Source organism: Tauraco erythrolophus, chromosome 1, assembly GCF_009769465.1.
Source record: "Tauraco erythrolophus isolate bTauEry1 chromosome 1, bTauEry1.pri, whole genome shotgun sequence".
Classification (NCBI taxonomy): domain Eukaryota; kingdom Metazoa; phylum Chordata; class Aves; order Musophagiformes; family Musophagidae; genus Tauraco; species Tauraco erythrolophus.
Window position 1 is genome coordinate 7,241,550 of NC_141465.1, and position 25,475 is coordinate 7,267,024.

The 25,475-nt window shown below is 43.3% G+C and overlaps 1 protein-coding gene across 2 annotated transcripts; it reads right to left on the minus strand.

Moving 5' to 3' along the window:
- Positions 1-17,458: 17,458 nt before the first annotated feature.
- Positions 17,459-24,946, minus strand: CLDND1 (claudin domain containing 1). 2 transcript variants are annotated; one of them, XM_086620614.1, is made up of 5 exons: positions 24,777-24,946; positions 20,706-21,004; positions 19,400-19,507; positions 18,849-18,986; positions 17,459-18,740 (listed from the first exon to the last, which is right to left on the minus strand). In XM_086620614.1, exons 2-5 carry the CDS (start codon positions 20,992-20,994, stop codon positions 18,520-18,522), a joined length of 756 nt encoding a protein of 251 aa, XP_086476740.1. In that variant the 5' UTR covers positions 20,995-21,004; positions 24,777-24,946; the 3' UTR covers positions 17,459-18,519. The 2 variants fall into 2 exon arrangements, with proteins under 2 accessions (XP_086476740.1, XP_009977931.2); XM_009979629.2 differs by having other exon boundaries at positions 20,706-21,007.
- Positions 24,947-25,475: the final 529 nt, after the last annotated feature.

The window sequence follows — 25,475 nt, forward strand, 5'->3', positions numbered from 1 at the left end:
ACCCTGAGACTCTAAGTTTGCGGAAGGAGGATGCTGGAGGGGGTGTGTGTTGTATTCGAGGGCTCTGCGGATGCAGGTCCTCGAAGTGGGAGGCACAAAGAGGAAGGCAAGCTTGAAGCACCACCTGGGACCTGGCTGAACAAGACACTTCATTAGAGCAAGCTCCATCCCTGACGGATACCTGGTGGGCCCTATTCTTAAGTGAGGACCAAGGGGGAGGTGTGAGGAACTTCTGCAGATGCTTTACGAGATTCCCGGGGTCTCCAAGTCTAGTGAACTGCCTTCGACTGCCCAAAGTGTCTACTCTATGACTTGAATTTATCAGAGTCATTTGGGTTTGGAAACCTGCATTTAATCTTGTTCTTTCAAAGCCTTCCTGAATTACAAACCTGATCAGAAAAGGTATTATAAATTTTCAGGCCACAGTATAATTCTGTTCTCCCTTTCTCACTGCCCCCTGCCCCCAAATAATAGATAAGGTTTCTGTCTCCACTTCAGCAATAAATATAAAAGAAAGAAATATAGACTCCTTTGGTAGCCAAATGTGTCAGCAATGTTGGAGGAAGACTTCTGCAGGGTATTAGAGAGGGATGCCTAAATTTAAACTTAAAATGGAAAGCAGAATTAATGTATTGTTCCCTTGTGATGATTTCACACTGCTGACTGGTCAAGTTTGTTATTTACATCTGCAATTACTGACTGCAGTTGCCTAAGTTAATTAACATATTTATTAAACAGCACTATTTACAAGGGTATATAGTGATAAGACAAGGGGCAATGGCTTTAAACTAAAAGAAGGAAGATTTCAATTAGATATAAGGAAGAAATTTTTCACTCTGAGGGTGGTGAGGCACTGGAACAGGTTGTCCAGAGAAGTTGTGGATGCCCCATCCCTGGAAGTGTTCAAGGCCAAGTTGGACGAGGTGTTGAGCAACCTGGTGTAGTGGAGGGTGTCCCTGCCCATGGCAGGGGGGTTGGAACTGGATGATCTTTGAGGTCCCTTCCAACCCAAACCATTCTACGATTCTATGAATGGTATTAAGTGCTAATCGTGGTCTTACTATGTTATGGTAAGTGCACTGGGATCATGAGGGCACTTCTATTACTGTTTGGGGAAACCAAATGAATTCCCTGATCTCACTCCTTCACATGCATTTGGCATGTTACCTTCTCAAGCTCCGCTTCTCACCACTAGCAAGAGGCAGCACATGAGGGTGTTGGATACCGCTCCCGCAAATTCAGCTATACACACTACTGCCTGTCCAAAACTGCATAGAGAATAAATTTACTTGGAGCCTCAGGTCACTTGCTTGGGGCAATCAGTCTGTGCTGTTTGAGGGCTATTTTTTCAGATGAACTAGCTCCACTGAAAACAGAGTTCCCTTGCTCTGCACCGCCAAAGCACCTGGCCCTCAGGGATTACACTACCTCATGCTCTTGGGCTACTTGTTATTGAAAGACACTATTAGGTAAAAGGTTTCAGCTGAAGAGGAGAAGAATTTCTAAGGACTCCACAGTTTTTAATGACTTTTACCCAATGAGGTTTAAGATGTCAGATGTTCTTGTAGAAGCCAGGCTGTCCTTCATCCCATGGAGGCCATTCTTCCTCAAATGAAATATCCAGTCATCTCTGTGGATGTCACCACTAACTGCAAGGAGAGGTCTTTTGTCAGCACCAGCAGATTCAATGATGTTTTTGCTGCCCAGGCCAAGGGCTTTTCCCAAGAAGGGCGGAGGAAGCTTTCCTGCAATACTAATTTAGAGGTTTCCTAAAGGAATTGCCCCCCCTCAAAGGCTGGTTTATAGGAGGATGACTAAAGAGTCTCAAGGGTACAGAATGACAGTTTGGGTAGTGAGAGTTAGAAGAGAAAATAAGTTCTAAAGGGAAACGAAGTCCACATTAGCTGTTCAGAGGGAAAAAAAAAAAACTTATCTTGGACTGCCACATGATTTGTGGTGACATAACCAGTTACACAGGCAGCAGAGTTAATGTGACAACATACTAAGTAAACAGTCTCATTCAGTATCATCTTGCATGGAAGGTCCGTCTGTGCCTTAGTGACGGGTTGCCCAGAGAAGCTGTGGATGCCTCATCCCTGGAAGTGTTCCAGGCCAGGCTGGATGAGGCTTTGAGCAACCTGGTGTAGTGGAGGGTGTCCCTGCCCATGGCAGGGGGGTTGGAACTAGATGATCTTTGAGGTTACTTCCAACCCAAACCATTCTATCATTCTATGATACGGCCTAGTCCAACTTTGATGAGGAAAGTCAACATTATTATTATTTCCAATTTATAACTCAAGAAAGTTTTAAAAGTGGCTCCTTGTTTGAGAGTGTCCAGTATCTATCTCCTTGAACTTCACTGCTCCTGTGCCCTGGGTCTCATCTTGAGGGTGGCATTTCTGAAACGAGAACAGGCTGAATAAAGGCGTCTTATTTAAATACTGACACAACCTCAGGCTGCTTAGTTTATGAGATTCAACAAGACGTTTGGCTGCTTCATCCAACAGGAGGCCCAGGGAACACACATACACAGAGATGAACGCACTGATATCTCTGATATCCAAGATGAGCTCCTGAAAGGCATCTGAGTTCCCTGAAAAGGAGTGGCTAACGTAAATGTCTGCGTCCATTTAACAGCAAACCTTTTAGAGACAAAGCTGGAAGACCCCTGATACCAGCTGATACCAATGATGCCAAGATTCATGATAGTCGTCCAGACTCTGAAGCCATTAAAATATTTGTTTTGTCATGTCAGTGTTTTGACGTGTGTTGTTTACATTCATGGGCAGTCCTCAACAGAGCAAAATTACATTTTTCTTTTCTGCTTGTAAAGATAATGTAAACAGAGGTGTGTTCATAGCTCCTCCTGGGAGACAGAGGAAGGGATGGTCTGGGTAGGGAAGGCGTAATACAGACCAGGAGCACATAAAATTCTTATTCCACCTTTGCAAGTACATTTCAACCCTAACAACTGTAGACCAGCATCCTCTTTCAGCTCTGTCAGTATATGCCAGTGCTGCCTGTGTAGTCTGCTGTGCACTGTCATCTCTTCCAAACGCTGTCTGCTTTAGCTTCTCAGTTCCCTATTGTCCAGGCTTGGTTTTCCTTTTTTTTTTCCTCTGCTAAAAGTTTTCTTGCTTCTGCACTTGCCATCTCACACCTCTCTCCTTCCACCTTTTGTCCCAACTGACCACTTTCACCAACATCATCATAAATAGCTTGAAGACTCATGCTGGTACTGTCTCAAGCCTCGGGTACCAAAAGAGACAGAAAAGTGCTTTTTTATTGAAGGCCTCCATTGATAACAGCGGTCGGTTCTGTTTAGATCACGGAGCACTTGGGAGCTCTGAAACTTCCGCTTTTAAGAGGATGGCCAATTAGAGACTTCCTGAAGAAAAGAGGATATACGCTACACTCCCTCCGCTCCATTATCCAGATCGCTTTGTTAGGATGCGTCCAGCGTTCACACTAGTGTCTTTTATGTTTGGTATCTGAGTATATAAGAGAAAGTGAATAATGGGCTAAATTTTATGTGGTGTTGTCACTCCTTCAGGAAATGTGAAATCAAGCATTCCCTGAAGGTGCTACTACGATGATTCTTGATTTGCTTTCCTGTAGCCCTTCTGAAGGCTGGCCATGAGCTGTAGATTTACTAGGTCACTGCTGTAGATTTACTAGAAGAGGCACTGGAGAACAAGGGTTTAGCTGCTTTCTTTTCTGGACATCAACCAGCACTGCACATGGCAAGTTTTTAAGCACTCCTGGAATCCCTCTGCTGTTAGTCAGGCCAGGGTTTTGTTAACCTCCTCCCCGAGACACACAATTAAGCTTATCTTTAATAAAGTACGCTTTTGGGAAACTCTTTACCATTTCCCCAATCACAATCTGAATTATCAAGCCCAAGTTCAAGTACTGTAATTTATACAGTTAGTATCGTTCCACGGGCCCTTCAAAACCTCTCTCTTTCTATACATGCATAGACCCCTGCACCAACACTCATATTTGCCACCACTACCTTGGTTTTGTTTCATGACTCATCATCTCTTCACTGCTGTGGAAATAGGAGTTTTCCGAGTTTCATACTTTTTATATAAATGGTTTGAAAAAACAAATGAAAACCCATCAGGACAGTGAAAAGAGCTCCACCTTTCAGGAGGAAGAGAGGAGTCAGCTCTGCAATTTGTTCTGCTGGGAAGGCAATGCTCTGAGCTGGTCATTGTGGTCACCTAGTTGGTTTGTGTTTCTTTTCTGTCTGACCAGCCCCTAGCTGAGGGCATGCCGAGTGTATTACGTCGCATCTTCAGGCTCTGAGCTCATAGTGGGTAACCCACCACATCTGCAGTCCCAAGGCCAGTTCTTTTCTCCCTTACATGACAAGGATTTATCTGATCAAAGCCTGCACCTTTGCGCCCAAGGACAGGTTAGGTAAGGGCTGGATGCTGCTGTGCTCTGAACGCTGAATAGCCTGGTGTGACCAACAGCCCTCAAGTCACAGCAAGGAACTGTCAACATGGGAAGCTCCCAGCCCCATAGAGATCTCCTCAGTTCCCAGTAAAACTGCCTCTTTTCCGTTCAGCAAATAATCCTGACGAGGAGTTTTGGCTATGATTTCATGTAGTCATTTGCTTACAAGTACAGGAAAATTTCAACCTTTACCTGGCTCTCCGGCCTGTTTCTCATACCAGACCTGGTATTTACAGCAAACTTAAGACCACGCTGAAGGACATAGATAGCATAATTATAATTTTAAGTGCTAATTAATCATTAGTGTGTTGTTGGTTGTGACATGGTGGAACGAGATAGCAGGCTTCATGGGTGCCAGTCACCATCTGGGAGTTCAGGAGTTCACCCAGTTCCCAGCACACCAAGAAACAGCCTACAATAAGAACACTTGTACAGTTAGCAGGAAAAAAAATCTGCAATGATAAGTAGATAAATTCACGTAGGGTATTTGGCTTCTAGGCTGGGCAGCAAAAAGTAGGTCAACTCAGTACAGCTCTAGTTAAAATGGCTACATTCATCCTCAGTGCATTTTCCCCACAGTTAAGCACTCATCCTTCCCACTTTGCTCCATTGCACATTCGGAAGTCGAGTATTTGCATTGTCTTTTTTTGCATCTTGTCCCCATGCATCTATCCCACTGGACGTCAAGTCTCCGATCTCTATCACAGTCATATTTGTACATCAAGCAGCATTCGTCTCTGCCTGGAGACACTCTTCTTGTTCCAAACAGCTCTGATACGTGTTGTGATGAGCTCCTGAAGTCTCTGGCATAAGATTTACTGAAGTTTTCAGTAACTTCATAAGCGATGCTGTATTGGACACTCAATCCACAGCGATATTTTGGGACACATGAGAAGAAGATGAGGCTTCTCTTTTCTCCAGTCAGAAAAAGAAGTGTGAAGAGTGGTAAAGCTCATGTCACTTCTTTGCCTGCTCGCAGTTTCTTCCTGGCTTCTGCCTGGAAATTGGCTCACCAGCAGCTCAATAGATATTTACTCCTACTTCTATTGGGCCGAGGGCATAGATTTGCTTGGTTCTCACATTCTCCTGTTGGGCAGGCAGCATATTAAAACATGACAAAGGCTACAGATGTGGGCTTTTTGTGGTGACTTTTCCAGACTTGTGTCACAGACTCTGTTGACAAGCAAGTCTGCCATGTATGATGTTGCACTTATTCCTCAAACATTTTAGTTTTGCTTTGTTGGCTTCCTCTAGGAGACACAAGAATCATTCAACCAGTTGTCCTCACAGCCCTACACATTTTCATGGCAGATGACCTTCTGATATAATAGCTAGTGTGCTGTGAGGGTTCATATATACCCTACATCAGATCCTCAGAGGCATTCTCAACCCCTCTGTCCTGCTACTAGCATTCTTAAAAGAAGGACACGGACCTGTTGGAGCAGGTCCAGAGGAGGGCCACAAAGATGATCCAAGGGCTGGAGCACCTCTCCTGTGAAGACAGGCTGAGAGAGTTGTGGCTGTTCAGCCTGGAGAAGAGAAGGCTCTGGGGTGATCTTATTGCAGCCTTCCAGTACTTAAAGGGGCCTACAGGAAAGCTGGAGAGGGACTTTTTACAAGGGCGTGTAGTGATAGGACAAGGGGCAATGGCTTTAAACTGAAAGAGGGCAGATTTCAATTAGATCTAAGGGAGAAATTCTTCACTCTGAGGGTGGTGAGGCACTGGAACAGGTTGCCCAGAGAAGTTGTGGCTGCGCCATCCCTGGAAGTGTTCCAGGCCAGGTTGGATGGGGCTTTGGGCAACCTGATCTAGCAGCAGGTGTCCCTGCCCATGGCAGGGGGGTTGGAACTAGATGATCTTCAAGGTCCTTTCCAACTCACACCGTTCTATGGATTCTATCCAAATTGCTGATTTGGCAATTTTTGGCACCAAACTGTAAGAGTAATGTGGCCTCTTTCCATATCAGATCATGTTTCTTTTGTTGCATGCGCTTGACAATCAATTCTTTAGGGAGTTTTGTTTAAATTGTTTGGGCCTAGGCAAACGTGCATCTTGGCTGAGTTTTTGAGGGTTACCAGAGCTGGTCACCTGGCTTTATGTACTTCAGGACAAGGATTCTGTCTACTTGCTTGATTTCTTCCATTACTTTAGAAATACAGATTTTTACTTTTTTTCTTCAATAAGTACTCTGTAAAGCTCTGCTGGAGTGAGTGACACAAGCAGTCGGAGTAATTTCTGCAGATGTTACTTGTTTTCTTTCTAAAACATTAAATTTTTTTACAGCTTCGCTACGGAAAAGCCAAAATCACAGGCATGCTCTGCCAGTAGCACTTGTTTTGTTTGTAGACCTACTGAGGGCATCATTTGTCAATGGTTTAGTGAGTTTAACTGTAAATAAATATATCCACAAATCAAAACATATTTCTCAGTAACCTCTGTATTTGTGGATATTTTAACTTTCTACTTTTCCTTGGTACTGCAGTTTGGCTTTCCCTGGTGGAGTGATAGGCCACTGTCTGGTTTAAATTTGGCTTGGCAAGTTTGCTATCCTTTCTTGCACGGCGCTGAGCACGTCTTCACACATTCAACCACTGCCAAATTGTGTGTTTGGTGCTTTGTTTCCTGTTTGTACAGGGAGTCTTTTTTCTGAGACTACTGCTGAATTAATTTCTGCTTATCTGCACTATGTTAATGCCAGATATGACCAAAATGTTGTTTTCTGAGTCACTGCCTGCTTTCTTTAAAAAAAACAAGTTTTTCTTTCATTTTCTTCTTGCGTACCTTTTCTGGCTACAACTAAGGCACTTGGCTAGTAGAAGAACATTTCTGAATTTGATTTCTTAATTCCTACATGTGGGATTGGGGAGATTGTGTCAAGTCTGAGTTCTTGCTCATTGCTGTGGTTCTGTACTTGTGCATTTATACTTGTATACTCAGGGCTCCCTTGTGCTTTTTGCTGAAGTATCTCTGTACCATCATACACAGCTGTAACTGGAAGCCTGATATTAGCAGGCTAATGGCAGGGTGCGTTGTCAAAAAGTAAGGATCGAAAACGTTCAACTGGCTGGCACTTTCCCTTCACCAATATTTTTATAAGTCTTCATAGGATAAAGCCTCAGACAAGGTAATTTGTCATAGTGCATCGAGGTTGACAATGCACAAAACAATATAATCCTAGAGATTAATATGTTAGTCCACTGATCTCTGCAGAGACACTTCTACTTACAACAGTGCAGTAAGATTTTCTTTACCTTAAAAACACATGAAACCCCAAAGCAAACCAAACCCCATAAGCTGAACAGTCACAACAAATATCAAAACAAACTCCCTATTACCACTGACTCTAAGTAAGCAACAAAGCCCCAGAGTTTCTCCTTATTTTTCTGTAAGACTTAAGGCAAGATTTTGAAACAAAATTAACATCCAACACTAAAATCTTATATTTAAAGCCTTTAAATGTGTGATCTGGTCATACCAGAGTTGAACTCACAGCATCTCCTTGTAACCTGTGAATATGAGAGCTACTGCATCAGCTTCATATACTCACAAAGCACATAAAGTACCCACCACCATAGTGTTGAGATGCTAGCAACTCTCTTCAAATTCAAATATTCCTAGTTGGACCCAGCTCTTCCCTCTGCACTTAACTGCTGAAGATTTTAATGCATTTACCTCTTCATTACTCTTTCTTCGTTAAATTTTGACACTATGAGAAGATATACTGTGCAGTGTTCAATAACATGAGCTGGAAAGAGTTCAAAGAACTCATCTGAGAGAAGCCATTTGTAGATTGGAAAGAACCTTTCTTAAAAAATAAAGACGGAGAACACAGAGGAGCTTAAGATTGGAGCATCTCTGATAAGACACAATGAATTCAGATAGGGTAGAGTATTGTTAGAAAAAGTATGATGAGAAACAAATCATTTCCTATTTGAAAGATAATTATTCTATCTTAGAAATCAGTAGCAATGAAGAAATCTTGTTTAACTTCATTTTCAGATGCAAATTTCAAAGAAGTTTTTGGGGAACCAGCTGATGAGTACTTCTGTGTGAACAAGCTCAAGAATAGTATCTCAGAACAGATATTATTATATCACTAACATAAAGGTATCTTCTTTCCTGCAAGGCCAGAAGGAATATCAGCTTTATTATTTGCAATTCAGATTTATTTTCCAAACCTTGCTTTTGTCAGGCTGTCATCTCTTATTTCTCATGCTTTCCCTTGATCACTTTCCTTTCAGCCTGACTGCTCTTATTCTCCCATTTCTGACAATTTTTTAACATCACTCCATGTGAACTCATTCATCAATGCCTAAAAGGGAGCAATTCTGGGCTATGAACAATAGGTACGTGTAGTCTCATTTCGCTCCTACAGGAAACACTGTAAATGGAACAGCAATCTAACTTAAGATACATTGTGAAGAGTGAATCAGTTGGTGATTCTTCACTACACTAAGTGACTGACTTCCTTAAAATGCTGCACCAAGGTTCGAAACTGATATATAGAGATATATGTATGTGACTGTGAATTTTACAGGCCAGGTATGCACGGCATCTCTCAACTACATGCAGCATTTCAAGGCTAGTCGTTTGTTTGTTCTAAAACCAGGGGGAACAAGTCCCAGTGTATTTCATTCATCCCTTGCAAAACCACCTAAAAAAGTCCCAATATACAATACCTCTCATTCATTGTGTAACGGTGACATCAGTGATTAAAAAAAAGGGTAAGACGATCATCAACAGCAAAGAATCATAGAATCATCTGGTTGGAAGAGTCCTTCAAGATCATCGAGTCCAACCATTCTAGCAATCTAGACAAAGCACTATTCTGTTTAGTAGGCATTCAGATGGTGATGCTTCCTTCAGTGGAGGCACTAACAGTGTCCCTGTCCTCTATGAGGCCTCTTTACAGGAAATTTGTAAGAAACAGTATTTCAGCAACTCTGGCTTGAATAGACCAACAGATTCTTAAGGGGAAGGAAAGACAATAATTATAGATACATAGACATAATAATTTCCTCAGGCTTGTCTCACTCAGAAACTAGATTAAATAAGTGCCAAACTAAATACAGTTCAAACAAATACAATAACCAAAAATTTTAGGAAAGTCTACATAAGTGACTTTTTGGAACAGATCTCGAGCCAGTGTCTCAGGCAAAACAAGTGGCTGGATCTTCACTGAATTTCACAACCCTCATTTGAGGGTCCATGCTCAATTACCTTTTACGGCACTAGCGTTTCACAAATTTTGTGACTGGATAAGTCAAGAAAGCCCCACAGAAATGGTATCTCTTGATAACACTCAGCAGATCAGCCCTTGGGTAGGTGGAATTTTTTCCTGAAGATGGTTTGAACAAGGAATATAATGGCATAGGGCTGGAAGGGACAAATAATCATCTAGCTCAGGATCAGATCAAGCATACTTGGACCAGGATTCTTTTCTGTCCATGACCTTAGTTCTCTTTTACCATAGACTGAGCTGGTTACCTCTTGTCCTATCACCAGCGGATGTGGAAAACTACTAGCTATTGTCTGTATCAATTCTTTTTGTAAAAATTATTACTCGCCCCAGTCAGAGTCCTTCCTTCTACAAAATGAATCCATTGCTCCCTATCTTGTAGGTTATGGTTTCTAAACCTTCTAGAGGTGCTGTTCACTCCTCTCAGGATACCCCCAACTACCTACAACTTCAACACACAACATCAGCTAAGGTTGAACACAGTCAAGTGAAGAATAACAAATATTTCCTGCATCTTTTATGCATCTCTCAAGTTACTACATCCCAGAATAGGAAACCTACAGGAAACATTACCTTTGCCTGAAATTCATCTTCCTGAATCTTCAGTGTCCACAACTTTCTTTGTCCTGCTTATTTCTCACTGCTTCAGGTAAGTCTCAGGATTTTTCCTGGGGTCAGGGAGCTTGAAATCAGTGACATCTTTGTTGAAAAATCTTCCTTTTCAGTGAGAAGACAAAGGTGACTCTCACAATTTTTAGAAACTCTAGCAGTTAATCTAAAAATTAATGGCAATAAAGGAAAAACTTGAGTTGAATTTACAATACAGCCCCTGAAAAATGGAAAAAAATTCCCACAAACTGTCTTTATCTATAGACCAGAATCTTTGCATTGTGCATGATGATGGCACCACAGGGGTTTTCTCTTCTGCTCCATCAGTTGATCCCCGTTTTCTTGCCAGCTTGTGGAACACGAACAATGCCCATACATCAAGAAGCTGTCAGCTCCCTACTGGCATCTCCTGGGGTGAAGATGACCCAGGGTAGGGAGCGTAACAGAAGCAGGCAGCTGGCAGGAACGAGAGCTCCTTTAGCCCAGACTGTACTACGTAAATCTTTTACTGCAAATGAAGGTCTTATTTCTCATTCTGTAAACACTGGATGCAGAATATTTAAACCATAAGTTAAGAGCCCAGCAGAGCAGAGCCAGCAGCATCCAGGCTACGTTAAAGGGTGCTAGTGCTTCAAAGGCTTTCAGGGCCATAGCCACATACCCTCACAAACGTTCTTGCACCTACCATTTTCAATTAGCTGGCTTTAGGCTTCCAGACACACCCAACTGGGTGTGTAACAGGGATGTGGACAGACTTAAGGTCCTCTGATACAGCCCAACCCACTTCTGAAGTGTGTAACTAGTTTATTTATTGTGGTAAAAAAGGCTATGAAAGAGAATGGAGAGGGGGGAATCAGTGCAGGAGCTGGGAGAAGGAAGCGAGAAGACACAGAAGGGGAATAACAAGTCTATTGCCTAGATGATGAGACTCCTGTCAGCTCTCAAAGGTGGCTGGAGGTAAAACACACCTGGTCTGCTCCAGAACAGGTTTGGCTTCCTTTCCCCGTAATGCTACACGCTTCCTTGTGCTCCCCTGCAGAGGGCAGCGCTTCAACCCCAGGCCTGCAGGGGAAATCCCGATGTATTTTCCATGCCGTCTCCCTCACATGGTTGATACTGTTGTTCGAGTGCTGTTTCCGGGCAGGTCTGCAATGGCTCAAGCAGAACGGTGAAGCTGCTCCAGAACCTGCGACCCACTCTCAGGGACTGCTCATTTCCCACTGCAGCCCGTGCCCCACTCACCAGCTCCTCTTGCCTCACCTCCCAGTTTGGCACTAGAAAGCAGGGGCAACTCTTCCAGCAGCATCCCACTACTGACACCATTCCTGACATCCTCATCAGTTGCAGATGGTTAATCACTTTCCAGAACTTCAGCAAACCCAAGCAGTTCTAGCACTGGGCAGATGCTGTGTTTTCACACCACAGCTGCTGCTATTTTGTGCGGAGGTAAACATCAAAATGCAAATCAAACCGAGCTAGTAAAATGGGTCACTCAAGTGCGAGACAAAAGGGATTTGTTTGCAAAAGAAACTACTGCAACAGCCTCAGCAAACACTCACAAAGCAAAGCTTATTCCTGGTGAAGACGAACCCCACCCCTTTCTCAACCAGAGCAATTTACTGAAGGTTGGAGATACTTGAGTAAATCACAGGGATGGCAAAATCACCCGCACAAGCAGTTTGTTCAAACTAGTCAATCAGTGGTGGTAAGAGAGCATGGTACGGCACAGGGCTGATACCCAGGAAGGATCTGGAGAGGCTGTGAAAACAGTTCTCCAGCGTCTGCTACTGTAGGCAGGAAGGCTCTGCTCTGGGAGAGCTGAGGTGGCACAGAAATTTAGCATCTGCTCTGCACTGCCACTCCAGTGCCCTCCCGGTCTCATCCAGCCAGCACTCCCAATGCACCACATCAGTTTGACAGTTAACTGGTGGATTCGATCAGTGTAAACATCAAACGCTTAGCTACCATGCTCTTTACATGTTTGCTTGTAACAGGCAAAGCCTCTGGTAATGAGAGGGGTTTTTTTGGTGAATTATCATAGGAATCATTTAACATAAAAAAAGGTACTGCCGTGGCCACTTAGCCAACAGAGTCAGCTACCAGACTCTGGAGAGCAACCTCCCAAAGAATTGAATTTGCTAAAGGTACAAGCTGCACTTGGCCTCAGAGGAAGGAAACACACCATTCAGTGCAGTACTGACTTGGTAGCTTAGCCCAAGATTATATTCATGGCACATCATAGTTGGAACTGCTGGAAAAGGTTCCAGTCACACTTGGTCGACACCGTGCGAAGGACATCGGATACAGACGCTCAGAGCTCACATGAGTCTCCACCACTGAGCTTACAGGTATGGAAACATGGTGAGGCACTGTCAAAGAGCTACACTCCCTCCACCAGGAAGGGTCTGCTTCGGTTTCTCCAGGCAGACAGCTAACAGAGGAAGGTTCTTCCACAAAGAGACCACGTGCTGCTTCTTCACAGGGCTTTTCTAGCTTTCTAGCAACAGAGGCATTGTAGTGTGTCACGAGGAAGATAACAGATGAAGTTACAACAGGGACTGGTCCTCAACCACGGCTCAAGTTAATGTACAGCAAAACAGACTCCCATGCATTCAGCTGTGAAAGCTGAAGGGAAGAAGGGCTGATTATAAGGGTCCAGACACATGGTAGGTCGTAACATAGAATAGAAGGAGTCCTTGCTAACAAAGCGCTCTAGAAACACTTCCTCATTATTTACTTTTTTTGAAAGGCTATTAAACATGTTGGGACCAATCTTATTTTTAATAGGTACTCCAAATTTTTTAAAAATATGTATGTCTGATAGTGAGAACTAGCCCAAACGACAGAGGTAATGGGTAAGCTCATTAAAAACTTACATATATAAGGGTTTCCTCTTCTCAAATAGTGATACAAAATAAACAGTAGATTATCTTCTTTGCAATCATCAATCTAAAAAAAGCTAGTATTCTAACACCATTTAATGTAAGAAACACTTCAAAAGTGGCAGATGAAAGAGTTAAGAAAGCAGGAAAAAAGAAAGAAGTTTATTAAAAAAAACATTAACTTCTTTTTCTAGGAGGGTTCTGATTAAGTAATAATTAATTTTCATTAAACAAAAGGTTCTGGTTTTCTTGAAAATTTTCAGTCTTCACCTCAGAAAACCCAAGACTAGAGAGATGCTTGGATCCTCTGCACAAAATCAATTCTCATCTTCACCCTTGTGTGTACACAGAAAGCATGGAGCACAGAGACATCTGACACCCATTGCTCTAGGCTGATCAATAAATAAAACATTGTCCCTATGGTTATTTTTAAAAGTAGTAATTTTAGAAGGGAGGAGGAAAGAGAGGAGTGGAATATGTTATCACCATCACATTTTTTTCTGTGTTCATCAGTTTCTATAAAGGTTTGGCATGCATCAGTAGGCACAGAGGTGCTTATTAAGTGTGATTTTGCATATGGCTATTATTACCATATCCAGATACCTACAGAGTCTTCCAGTTACGGAGTATCCATTCTTCCACTGCCATGTATGTGAACCGTAACTTCAACAAAGGCTTCACTTTGCACTCTGTAGTTTTGAAAGCTGTAGTTTAAAAATATGGGGCAAGAATAATATTCTACAGCAATAGAAGAGTGAGTAGTAAACACGCAAACTTTTGATCCTTTCCTATTAGAAACCAGGTTATAAAGAAGCTCTATGGCACGAAAGTCTAGCTATTCCTGAGGAAATGGAAAAAGAAAAAAAAAAATGCAGCTCGAAGATGTTATCTGCTCTCTGTTGAGATACACAATCTACTCAAGCAGGAAATACACACAGATAGAGGTGGACAATCAGCCCAAGATATAATGATGACAAGCTGCTGACATTTCAGATTTTCTCTTTGAAGAGCAGGTGCTGGCTGAGTACACACAATGCTAGTAAGCAGGAAACAGCTTTTCAGAAGTCATTGCCTTGAATCACAGAACTAAGACAGCACTGCAAGAGACAGACTGTGAGCTGGTAGATAACTTGGTGCCAACCGTAAGTGACAAAGAAGAGAAAAAAAAACCACCAAAAAACCAAACATCTTTTGAGAAAGACACACAGAGCATTTTAGATGAGGGGAGAGGAGGCATTCATGATCACTGTAGCAAAAAGATTGCAACAGACCTTCCATGGAGAAGGACCACTTGGCCAGCACACAATCCAGAAGGAAAACTGTATCACCACACAAAGTTTCTGGCATGACAACAGATTAGAAGGGCCTCTTGGGTCACCTATGACTCTGCTATCACTTGTACCCACAATATATTATTCGTTTCCTAAGTGGCCAACTGCTCCATTTACAAAAGAAGGTAATTTTTTGTGTCTGCTCTATACCGCTTTTTTATTAAAGTAAGGAAATGAGATTGACTATTCTCATGTTTTCAGAGATCTCCAATACCAGTGGGAGCTGTCTTTACAGCCACAATAATAAAAGTCCTCTTCACAGGTCTCGACCAGCCCCTTTCTCAGAGCTGTATGGGGTGGGGGCAGAGGAGAGTGAAAACATCACTTCAAGGAAAAACTAAGAGGCTGCTACCTAGACTAAACACTGTACTGCTCCATGCAGCTTTCTGCTGGTCCTGCTTTCCTAGAGGTTACGCAGTGTTGGCAGGAATACAAGCTCAAGCCTGTGAAGAAAAAACATTGTCATCCAGGGGCATGTTTGAAGGACAACTTGCAGCTTGCCCACCTCAGATTCAGAGGACAGAACCTTGATGGGCTTCGCATAAGCAGAAGAGGAGAGTTGACCCACTTGCTTGCGCTGCCACTGTGATGGTGCCGTGGGTGGGCAGGAAGGTAGGAGTGGTGGAGGAGCAGCGGGTGGCCTTTGCTGTGCTGGCTACAGAGCACCACGCGGGAAGCTCACGCCGGAGTCCCAGGAGCTTGCACCTATGCACCTTCAAGAGCCTTTGACTCTCACACTCAGTCTGACGGGATTCCTCCTCCTCCTCTTTTGTTTCTTCTTTTCCCTTTGATACACCTTCTTTTCACTTTCACTGGCCACACAACAGTGTTAGAGATGTGTGCCATTGCCCCTGTGCCCACAGACACACACAGACATACCTTTTTTTCATCTCTTTTGATCTCACTGTGTGTATCTGCCTCTCCCCGTCTCCAACATTGAACCAGTATCAGTAAACATCTCATGATCAGACCACAAAATACCGAGGAATACAAATCAGCCTTTGATCTCACCGCTTTCTTCCAGAGCTAGAACACTCTTCACTTTTTTGAGCAAAAGCGTCTGAATTTGCATATACGTATACGACCACAACCATACGCAGAGGCCTCAAGCTTCTCTTGAAGGCAGCCAACATCTGAACGTGGCATGAGGAACTGCCGCTGTGAAGGGCATGTACCACACAACGGGTCAATATCTGTTTCAGTATCTGTTAGTGTGCTTAATCATCTCTCTTTCAGAGAATTATCCATCCCCAGCCTCTACTCTGTTTTTCTGTCCTCCTCCCACACCATTCAGAAGACCCAAGCCAGCAGTCCAAGAACTACTCTTGCTCCCTTTACACCTTGAGCAAAGCCTAGTTACAAAGCAAGATAGCTACATGCAGATTTATCACCCCAGATAACGGAGAGGGATAGTCCTCTTTCTGAATGAAATCTGCTTCTCACTGAAATCCACCCTGATGAAGAAATCTTCACACAAGAGTGAAGAAAAATAAAAACCCTGAAAGGTGAGCCTCATTTTAGTTAAACAGTCCAAATCAAGGATCAATTAAAGCCTGTTTTCTACATTTCAGGGCAGAGAAAACCAGCAGCATTTGTCTGAGATACAGACAAAAGCCGGCAATCTTGGTTTTGTTGACACTCAAAATGATCAACAAAGGACTGACAGCACATCTAACATCGACTTTTCTCTCCATAACAATCCTTCTTTTGGAAGCAAGAATGTTAACATCTGAAAACTGAGATTTACACTTCAGAAAAACAGGTATCTGACACAACAGGAGAAAGCAAGCACACAAGATTCCCATTGCTCAGATTAAAATCATAAAATCTGAATTATTCTGCCAGCTCCTTAAAAAGAAAAAAAACCCAAACAACAAAACACTGCAAACTGTGCAAGGTAAAATAACCAGCAATGTTTCCTCTCAAAGTGCAGAATAGCACCTTCCAGTCCTTTTGACCTGAGCTGAGGTTTGCATGCCCTAGTATTTCTGACTAACCAGGAACGAGACAATCAGAGCAGTTAGGCTTTATCTACTACAGTCAGAGATAACTAATTACTCTGAAAAAGCACCACATCAGTACATATCAGCAGCACGGGTTTTCATCTGCTCTCAGATACTGCACAGAATTACCACATCCCATTTCAAGGTGTTAGAATTGGCCCAGACATTGTGAGAGGGAAAGAAGCTGTTTTAGAAGGAAGGGTGAAAAATTACTCAAACAGCAGGAGAAAGAGGATTATCTTGAATGGCCCACTGCTGCTTATTCAGTGATCCTGGTTTTCGGCATCATCCTTGTTTCATTTTATAAAGATTCCAATGATGATAAAAGGAGAAGTAGGTTGATCATTATCATGCACGTGATAAAAAAAAAAAAACCAAACTATACTAGCAGATATCCCTGATCTTCAGGGAATTAGTGACTATGGTTGTTTTCTGACCCACAAAACAAAATAAAAACACAATCGTGAAATAAAAACGCATATTTCTGTGTCACTCTCACCCACAGTATATCACAAAATCCTTGCCATTGAGAATTATTCATTTTGTCAGGATTTATTTCTTCTAAGACACATTTCTTCTATTAAGCATGGAGTAAGGAAACGCGGGGAGTTAAGGCCTCAGAATTAAACAATTTAGTCTTGGAATGTTGTTTTCTAGGTAAGACATGCCACTCAGTCTGGCTAGAGTTGCAGTGATTTGGAAGAAAGATGTGCAGAAGTTGTGAACTGGTTAGAAGTTATGAGGTGTTGCACTCCCCAGTGATGAGCAGGAGAAAAATTAAAGTTATCAGGAGCCCAAGAATTTAATAAAAAAAATAACCAAACATCTTTGTTTCTGGTGACATTTCTCTGAAAACAGAGAACAATCTAGACATTGGGCTCTTCTCTCCCTAAGTAAAATTCACTTCAGACCATTCCCTCACCCTCCCATCAGACTCGTGCAACGCTGAAAATTTCTGAGCTTTTTATTATTATTATTTCATTTAAACAATAGGTTTGGGGCAAAATGGGAAAAGAGCAGCACCTTTTAAAAAAACCCTGTTGTGTGCTATATAGGATTAATAGGCGAGCTTTAAAAAAGGTTAAGTTTATATATGTACATGTACACACATACACTAAAACAAATTAAAACCAAAAAACTTTTGCAGGGTCATTTTCCACACGAGAGAGAGGAAAGCCTTATTTCACAGCAAGCACAAGCACCACCAGTTAAGATTAGAGTGCACAACCACATGTAGTTCAGATACCAAACTAGGCTGGGTCCTGGAAGCAGTGCAGCTACAGCAGCACAAAGCTCCACATGGGCCAACTTTTCCCACTCCTTGGCAAAAGCCAGGGCAGAGTCTGCGTTCAGCATAGTGCACTGTGCAGGCACTCCCACAGCCAGCTGCTCTGCCTGCATCAGTTTTGACAGAAGCCACAAAAAGTAGAAAACTGGTGAGAATAAGAGAACCAAAGTGAAGCTACAGGACTGATTTAGCTACAAGATTTCCATAACAGAGGTTTCTGAGTTCCCCCATGTCTCCCGGGTGCTCTCTGCTTGGGTTGCGCAGCAGACAGCTCCTGTGTAGTCACTATTTGTGCACTGAGGTTCCCATTTTTGTTTACCTGCATCTTTTCTTTTCCTATCTCTCTTCTGCCCCACCACACCATTCCTATTTCCTCCAGGCTGACGGGGTAATAAAATCAGGAAGCAGCAAGTACACCTAACCAAGGGGATATTCAACAACCCAACGAAGCTTAAAAAAATATTATTAATTATTAAAAAAAACCTCCAACAATTTAAAAAACCTGTTCAAGTTCTGCAGGCTTCTGGCAGAGTTTGGCCATTTAGCCCAGAGGTCTCTGTCTTCACGGCCTGCAGGCTAAATTGTCTCAACTGGCCAGAAGCAGGCAGTACAAGGTAAAATTCCGACTAAAAGAAAAAAAGTAGTAAGGGTTGTGGGGAGGAGAGGCTGCGACACGGAAACCCAACGCTTCAGTTGCAGTACTCATGCTACACGGTACGCTTTCAAGAGCGTGAATTCCTTTCTGTTGGTGCGCGCCGCCCAGATGAAAAGAGCAGCTGCCATGAACTGCAAAGGTGCCGAGACACAGGCCAGGCAGAAGGACCAGCCGAACTCGCCCCTCACATCGTCCGGCAGGGGCAGCTTCTTATGGAGCAGCTCGATCCCGGCTACATAGCAGCCCACCAGGCCCAGCGTGCACAGCCCTGGGGAAGGAAGCAACAAAGCACCATGAGCTCACGGTTGAAGTGCTCTGGCTGTGGCTACCAACTTCTGGAGGAGGGAGGGCTGGTGGTGGATGGCAGGAGACCTACCTGCTAGGAAGTGGAGGACTCCAGTGGCAATGGCCGGGTAAAGGCTGCGACAGGCACAAGCACAGAGCCCAATCAGAGCCCCAAAGCACATGAGGCCAAGGCTGACAAAGGGCAGGAGAAACTGCAATCGCCAGAGATCTGCACATGAAAACCACACAAGACACAGTTGTTGAAGATGTGCTAGAAACTGATCTTCTCTCACCGTTTTATATTCCCCTCTAACCACAATGCCTCTGCTTCATCAGACATTCTACATTCATAGCTAAAAAGGACCAAAGGCTCCACTGAACTCAGAAGGACTCCATTTGTTAACTCCCAAATTCCTGTACTGCATTCACGGGCAAAACCTTTGCTAACACATCAAAGTTTTCCTTTTAAACTTTGACCTACTGTCTGTGCTACTGTAAAAAAAAAAAAAAAAACAAAAAACAAAAACTCACAACAATAAATGCAGAGCAAGATACAGACACTTTCCTCACTAGTGACTGCATTTGAGAAACATTTTTTTTTTAATCTCACTTGTTTACCTGCCAGAAGTGAAAGACACTTACAAGTTCGATTCAAATCTGTGCCACTATTGTGATTTCCAGGCTCTACGTACTTTTCCATAAACTGATCAGAGAGTGAAAAACTAATGCAGCTTGTAGTCATATCAGGTTCTGGGGGAAAAAAGAAAAAAAAAAACAACATTAGATGTCTCCCTCCCACCTCCTCACCCTTCAATTCCTCCTTTCTCAACCATTTAAGCTGGGAATCTCCTCAGAGTTCCATTTTAGAGAAAAAATTACCTCTCAAAACAGAAAACAGATTTGTAGGATGCCTTATCACAATGTAGTTAGCATAACACAGTTACTACAACGAGGGTCAGCATTCAAACATGCTTATATGGGTTATCTGCAGAGAACTGTGCCACACTTGACAGATTAGGAAAGAAATGTGGCATACAATGCTCAACTATGTTGTTACATATTCTTGTACTCAGAGTCCCTTAACTAAGCTGTGCTTATCTCCATGTGCAGAATGCAGTACCATACTAAAGACTTCGTTCAAAAACGAGACAGAAAGGACTATTTAAAGAACAGAAAATATTTGCTTCTTTACAGTAAATTTCTCCTCTTTTACACCTCAGTTAGATTTTGCTTTCAGAATACTATTGAACAGATCTGGTTTAAGTATCTTCCAAAACAAGTATTTTCATTAGGAAGGAAGCATTTCATGTAATATTTTTTTCCCCAGAAAAAGTGATTGAAAGCACATTTTTTTAAAGAGGGTTTAAAACGAAGGGCTTCACACATACATCGTGTGTCAAAATCTACTTTGAAGCAACTAAAATAATTGCTCGCTACACTTTTTTAGCCCCCAATTATTGTGAAAAAGAATACAAATATTTCATTCTATATCTAGCACTACAGTACAAGGAGTCCATGATGTGCTGATACAACAGTGGGACGTTTGTGACATGTGAGCAAAATGAATGACTAGCTAAAAGGAGTAAGTGCCCCTTGATAAAGTAGCATCTTTATTCCATTGCTGGATCCCAGGACCTCTCCTAAAAAGACAGTGACTGGCAGAACAACTGTAACTATCTCCAGTTGAACAGCAGACACAAAAATCAAGTAATACGAGACTAAATTTAGATCAAGTATCATGTGTCAAATCCAGAGTCTGTAGCACTGATAGTCACAGATAATTTTGCCTTTCGCTTCTTTAAAAATTTAGGCTGTCTCTATTTAAAAAAAACCCACACAAGCTAGAAATATGCCTTCTGGAGGGACAAAGTGGCATGAATATGTTGTGAGGAAGTTAGCACATACCACCCCAGGCAAGCTAGGGAAATGTTAATTGCTCTGGAGATACCTGGTGGGCTGTACCAGTGCGAGTTTTTGGGTACAGTGATACACCTCCGCCACAATCCAACTGTGCCATTGCACCGGAAGAGCGCGTCTGTGTAGGTCTTCTCATCTGCCTCTTCGCTGACAAATTCGTCCCAGATGCTCCTACCAGCTTCACTAACGTTCTCAGCTGGGGACAGGGTGTGGTATTCGTACCAGAAGTCGGTGCCAATAGAAGCTGCCATATAGATGGTGGAGATGAGGCTGAGAACGCAGGCAATTACTAGCGCTGTAGCGAAACGGTTATCCATCATTGTGCCCTTGCTGCTGTAAGGAAAGAGAGGGCCAAGTGAGCAACTCCTCTGACAGTAAACGCAAAGTTATCCCAGCACTATCGAACTCGTGACATCATTCCCCTTACGCAATGCCCCCTCAGGATATGCACGTCATCCTTTTCCAACATGCTGGAATTCAAGGAACACGGAATGAGTCTATCAGTCTACCGTACTAGGAAGCATCCACTGGATCTGCGATTTCAAGGCATGGATATCGCTCTTCTCCCAGCCGTGCTGCACTAGCTGCTTTCTCTCCAAGACAAAAACCGACAGAGGAACAGTAACTCTGTCCCCAGAGCACATGGCACAGCTCACTGCCATTTGTGATCCTGATTGGAGGGAACTGCAGAGAATCCATTCACAGCACCCAGGCAGAAGACTTATCTTTCCTTAAGAGATTACCAAGGGTTGAATGTATTTTTAGCCTGCCATCCCATACAAGACAAACACGGCTTTCACAGCTTGTGTTTACAGCAGAGATAAGAATCACAAGCATGCCAAAAAAGCTCTTCCAGACTGTTCACAAAGGGCAGCCATGCCAAGGTGCTGGAATGCCTTTAAGGAAGCAGAGAGATTTATCTAGGCTCTAGAGACAGAAAACGAAGGAAGCACTGAAAGACAAATTTGGAAGCTATGATAAATGTTGCAATAATGTCACAATACATACAGTGGTGTTTCTGAAGAACTAAAATGTTTGTGTGTCTGTGTGTGTGTCTGTGTCTGTGTGTGTGTGTCCGGAACAGGATGACAAGAGGTTCCAAAATCAAAAGGCCTTCATGCGCTGACATGAGGACCTTGCTCTGGCTCCCTGTGGTCACTTATGCCCTCCTTTGCAGGCTCATGCTCACAAATGGCATAAATCCAGGGTAAAAGGAGGCATGGGAAAACACAGATATCCCACAGGCTTATGCTTATGACAATACTGTGACTTTAATGAGTAATTGATTGCTAACACATGGAATGTTTTGCGGATAGTGCAATATGTCAGAGGGCTCTCAGATGCCTGTTGTGCTCACCCCTTTTCTGTGCTTGATTAAATTTATGGATTATGATGAATCAGGCTTGATGGACTTGCCAAAGAAAAAAAAAAATTAATTGAAGTTAACTTGGCAGCTAGAGCTAGTCTGGTAACACGAGCTACTATCTAATCAGCTCTTGTCTATTGCTTGTTCTACCTCCCTTCTCCCACATACTTTGATCAAAATATTTTGGTTTAGTTTCTTTGCTACTGAATGAACCACAACTAGAAACAGTAAGTGCCTTAAAACAAACATTCACAAGGAAAAACACCACTGCCCAAGTCAGACCTGCAAGTAAGAAATTCTGAACTATGAAACGAGGTGCAAATTAAAGCTGAGAGCTTCAAACACACCGATACTGTCTGCTAACAATGCCATTCTTCTTTCTTTTCTCTCCCATCTGCTCCACTATTTGGTTAAAACTGGAAAACGGGGTTGGGAAGGAGAAATGATGTGTACCCATATCATTCCCTATGCTTAATTTCCATATTCAAGGAGGGATATTGATATTACAGGGAGTATGCCTCATTTAACTGCATCCTTAGCAATGAGCAAGAATAAAACCGATTTTTGGTGAACTGACAAGCAGCACCTATTTTAAATACTGCAAAGTTTGCATACCACAACTGTACTTAAATATTAATCCACAAGCTGTGAACTTTTATAAGCTAGGACAAATATTGAGAGGAAGAAAACATCATATCTGGGCTTATTTATCTAGAAGACATAGAATCAAGACCAGACTTGAAAGCAAACTCCCAGTGCAGTGTTTAATTCTTAGTTATGTACTTCCATTCTCCTTCGATATCCTAGCATCTCCCTCAAGGTACACAGGACACTGATGAGCAGAACAGGGAGAGAGCAAGTTGGTGAATAGGGCTGACCTCACTATTCATCCCCAGTGAGTTCACTGAGGGATCCCCTCCCCTTCACAAACTTCTCAAAAAGCAAACAGGGCAAGTGACATCTCCAGGGCCAAAGCTGCGCTGCCCAGCTGAGCTCAGAGCTGCACAGATCCTCTGGGAACTCACTCTCACGGCAAGCAGAACAGGCTGGTCTGGATTTTCCACTATATTGCAGTCTCATTCACTGTAAGAGGAACCCTCTGCAACAGACTCCTCTCTTTAGAAAGGGCTCTTTCTGGAAGGAGGAATCAAAAGAACCTAGAACCTCCATCCTCAGAGTAGTGTCTGGCGAAAAAGAACGTAAGCAGGACATTATTGGGCCATTGGTTTGCTGCCATTGGCTATTAATATAAATGCTTACAATAACAAAGTCCTATCAACTTTGTGCCCAACATACAGGAAGAAAGCAACTGGCTCAAAAAAAAAAATCACCTTACTTTCAGATACAACATCCCTGCTGCCAAGCGCAGAACACTGGTGCCGCATCATTAAAACACAACCACGCGCTTCTGGCCAGCGTTCTGCGCATCGGCATAGAGTGGACTTGGCAGAGTTGATGTTGGCTGGCAACCAAGAGCAGCTCACAAGCAAAATGAAGGCTTAAAAATCAAATAGTAAATTAAAGCACTGTCTAGTGTTCACTTGGTAAAAGGGATGCTTCAATGCTTGTCATGCAGAGCTCCAGGGGTAGGTAGAAAGCAGCTGAGGTGGCTACAGTCCACAAAATCTAGCAGGTGGCATTTGCCCCAGAAAGAACACGCATGGATTTTCAATATGGACAAGACAGTGCCAGGGCAAAAGCAGATCCCCAGTTCCTTACAATAAACGTCCCCTCAATGCTTCTGCCTAACACTTCAACTACTTACAGAAGAGATCAAGAACTTCAGGCAAATTTTGAACTAGAAGTTCTTCCTGCCACAGTGCAGCAGACTTGACTACCCTGCCCATTCACTGAGTATATCCAATGCATCTTCATTTACGGTAGGCACACTCCGACTTAAACAGCTGTCCTCTGCTCTGTTAAAGAGAGAGCCATCCTTCCCGCCCCAGGCAGAGCTCAGAGTGGTTAGCACAGTCAGTAAGAAATAGTTACCAGAGAAGACCATGAAGAAAGACACTGCATGTTTACAAGATTATGCCATGCTTTGCAAAAGGTTCTACACACAACAATACGTACAACGTGCCTTACAATAAGCTTACTTGCCAAAAAAAACCCATTACTACTACCGAAGATGACATTAATTATAAAGACATGAAAACAGATAATAAATGGAAACACTTTGCAAAAGAAGTGAGACATGTAAAAGTTTCAAAGCACCAGCTCATAAAAGAGAAGGCAAACGCCAAACAGCAGCAACATTCAAAGGAAAGACTAGATGCATGCACTTCATGGAAGGGAAAAAACCAGGGCAAGTCAGTAGAGTTGAAAAAGAAAAGACACAGAATAGCAGAAAAGCAAGCATTGTGGCAAAACATCAACTGTAAGACTGGAGAATGGATAAGCATTTTAAGAACTTACTGTACCATTGCAGCTGGGAATACAAAAATATGGGTTTTTTTATCTTGTTACAGCAATCATTCCCTTCAGCCAACAGCAGGCCACTACATTTAAGAAACTCCTTTCACCTGACATCGCAAAAGAATAAGGCTGTGTTTGCTGGTATTTCCTCAGAAATCATGCTCGCAGTGTGACTGCTCCTTGAGAAAGCAGAAGAGGCAGAAAGCCTTAAAGGTGTACAGGTGGGGAGAGGGCTGCCAACACTATTGAATGGGATCCTCCTACTAATACTCATGGACACGGAGGGTTAGGAAAGAAAGCCACCGAACACTTTTTTACCTTCAGAGGTCCTCAGAGTCCCTCAGGACACGCAACTCCGACGATTCCAGGTCACTTCAGAGACAGTGTTGTTTGTGACTTGTGGCAAGCGGAGCGCATGAAACGCAAACTTCCTATGTGCCCTAACTGTTCCATTCATTCAGTTTCTTCAACACCACCAGTTCACAAAAAGTCATCTAGAAGGAGAAAGCAAACCAAATAGTCTGAGATCATCGCTTCACTTCGAAATTATTTCACAAATAATCTCACTGAAAAGAGAAATAATAGTTTTCTTTTCATTAAGAGAAAAATATTAAAAAGAAAAGGGAAAAAAGACTTCGAAAGCCTTCAGACCAACAGCACCATGCCCCACCTCCACCATTCTCGCGGCCAGGCAGCGCCGGCGGCTCCGGCCCCACGCAAACGCGGCGCCCCGCAGCCGCACGGGACCCGGGCTGCGCTCCGGCACCGCCGCAGCCGCCCGACCGCTGCCCGCACGCTTCACCCCGCGCCGCCAGGACGAAGCACGGACCAGCCCGACCGTCCTCCCCATCCCTCCGCTCCGCTCCGGCCTCTCGGGCGACAGCCCTGTGAGGGGGAGCGGCCGCCGGGGCACCGGGAGCCGCCGGGGGCGGTACCCCCGAGGGCGCCTCAGCCCCCCCCGCTCTCTCCCCTCCCGCACTCAGCAACCGTCCCCCGCAACGGCTGCACGGCCGCCGC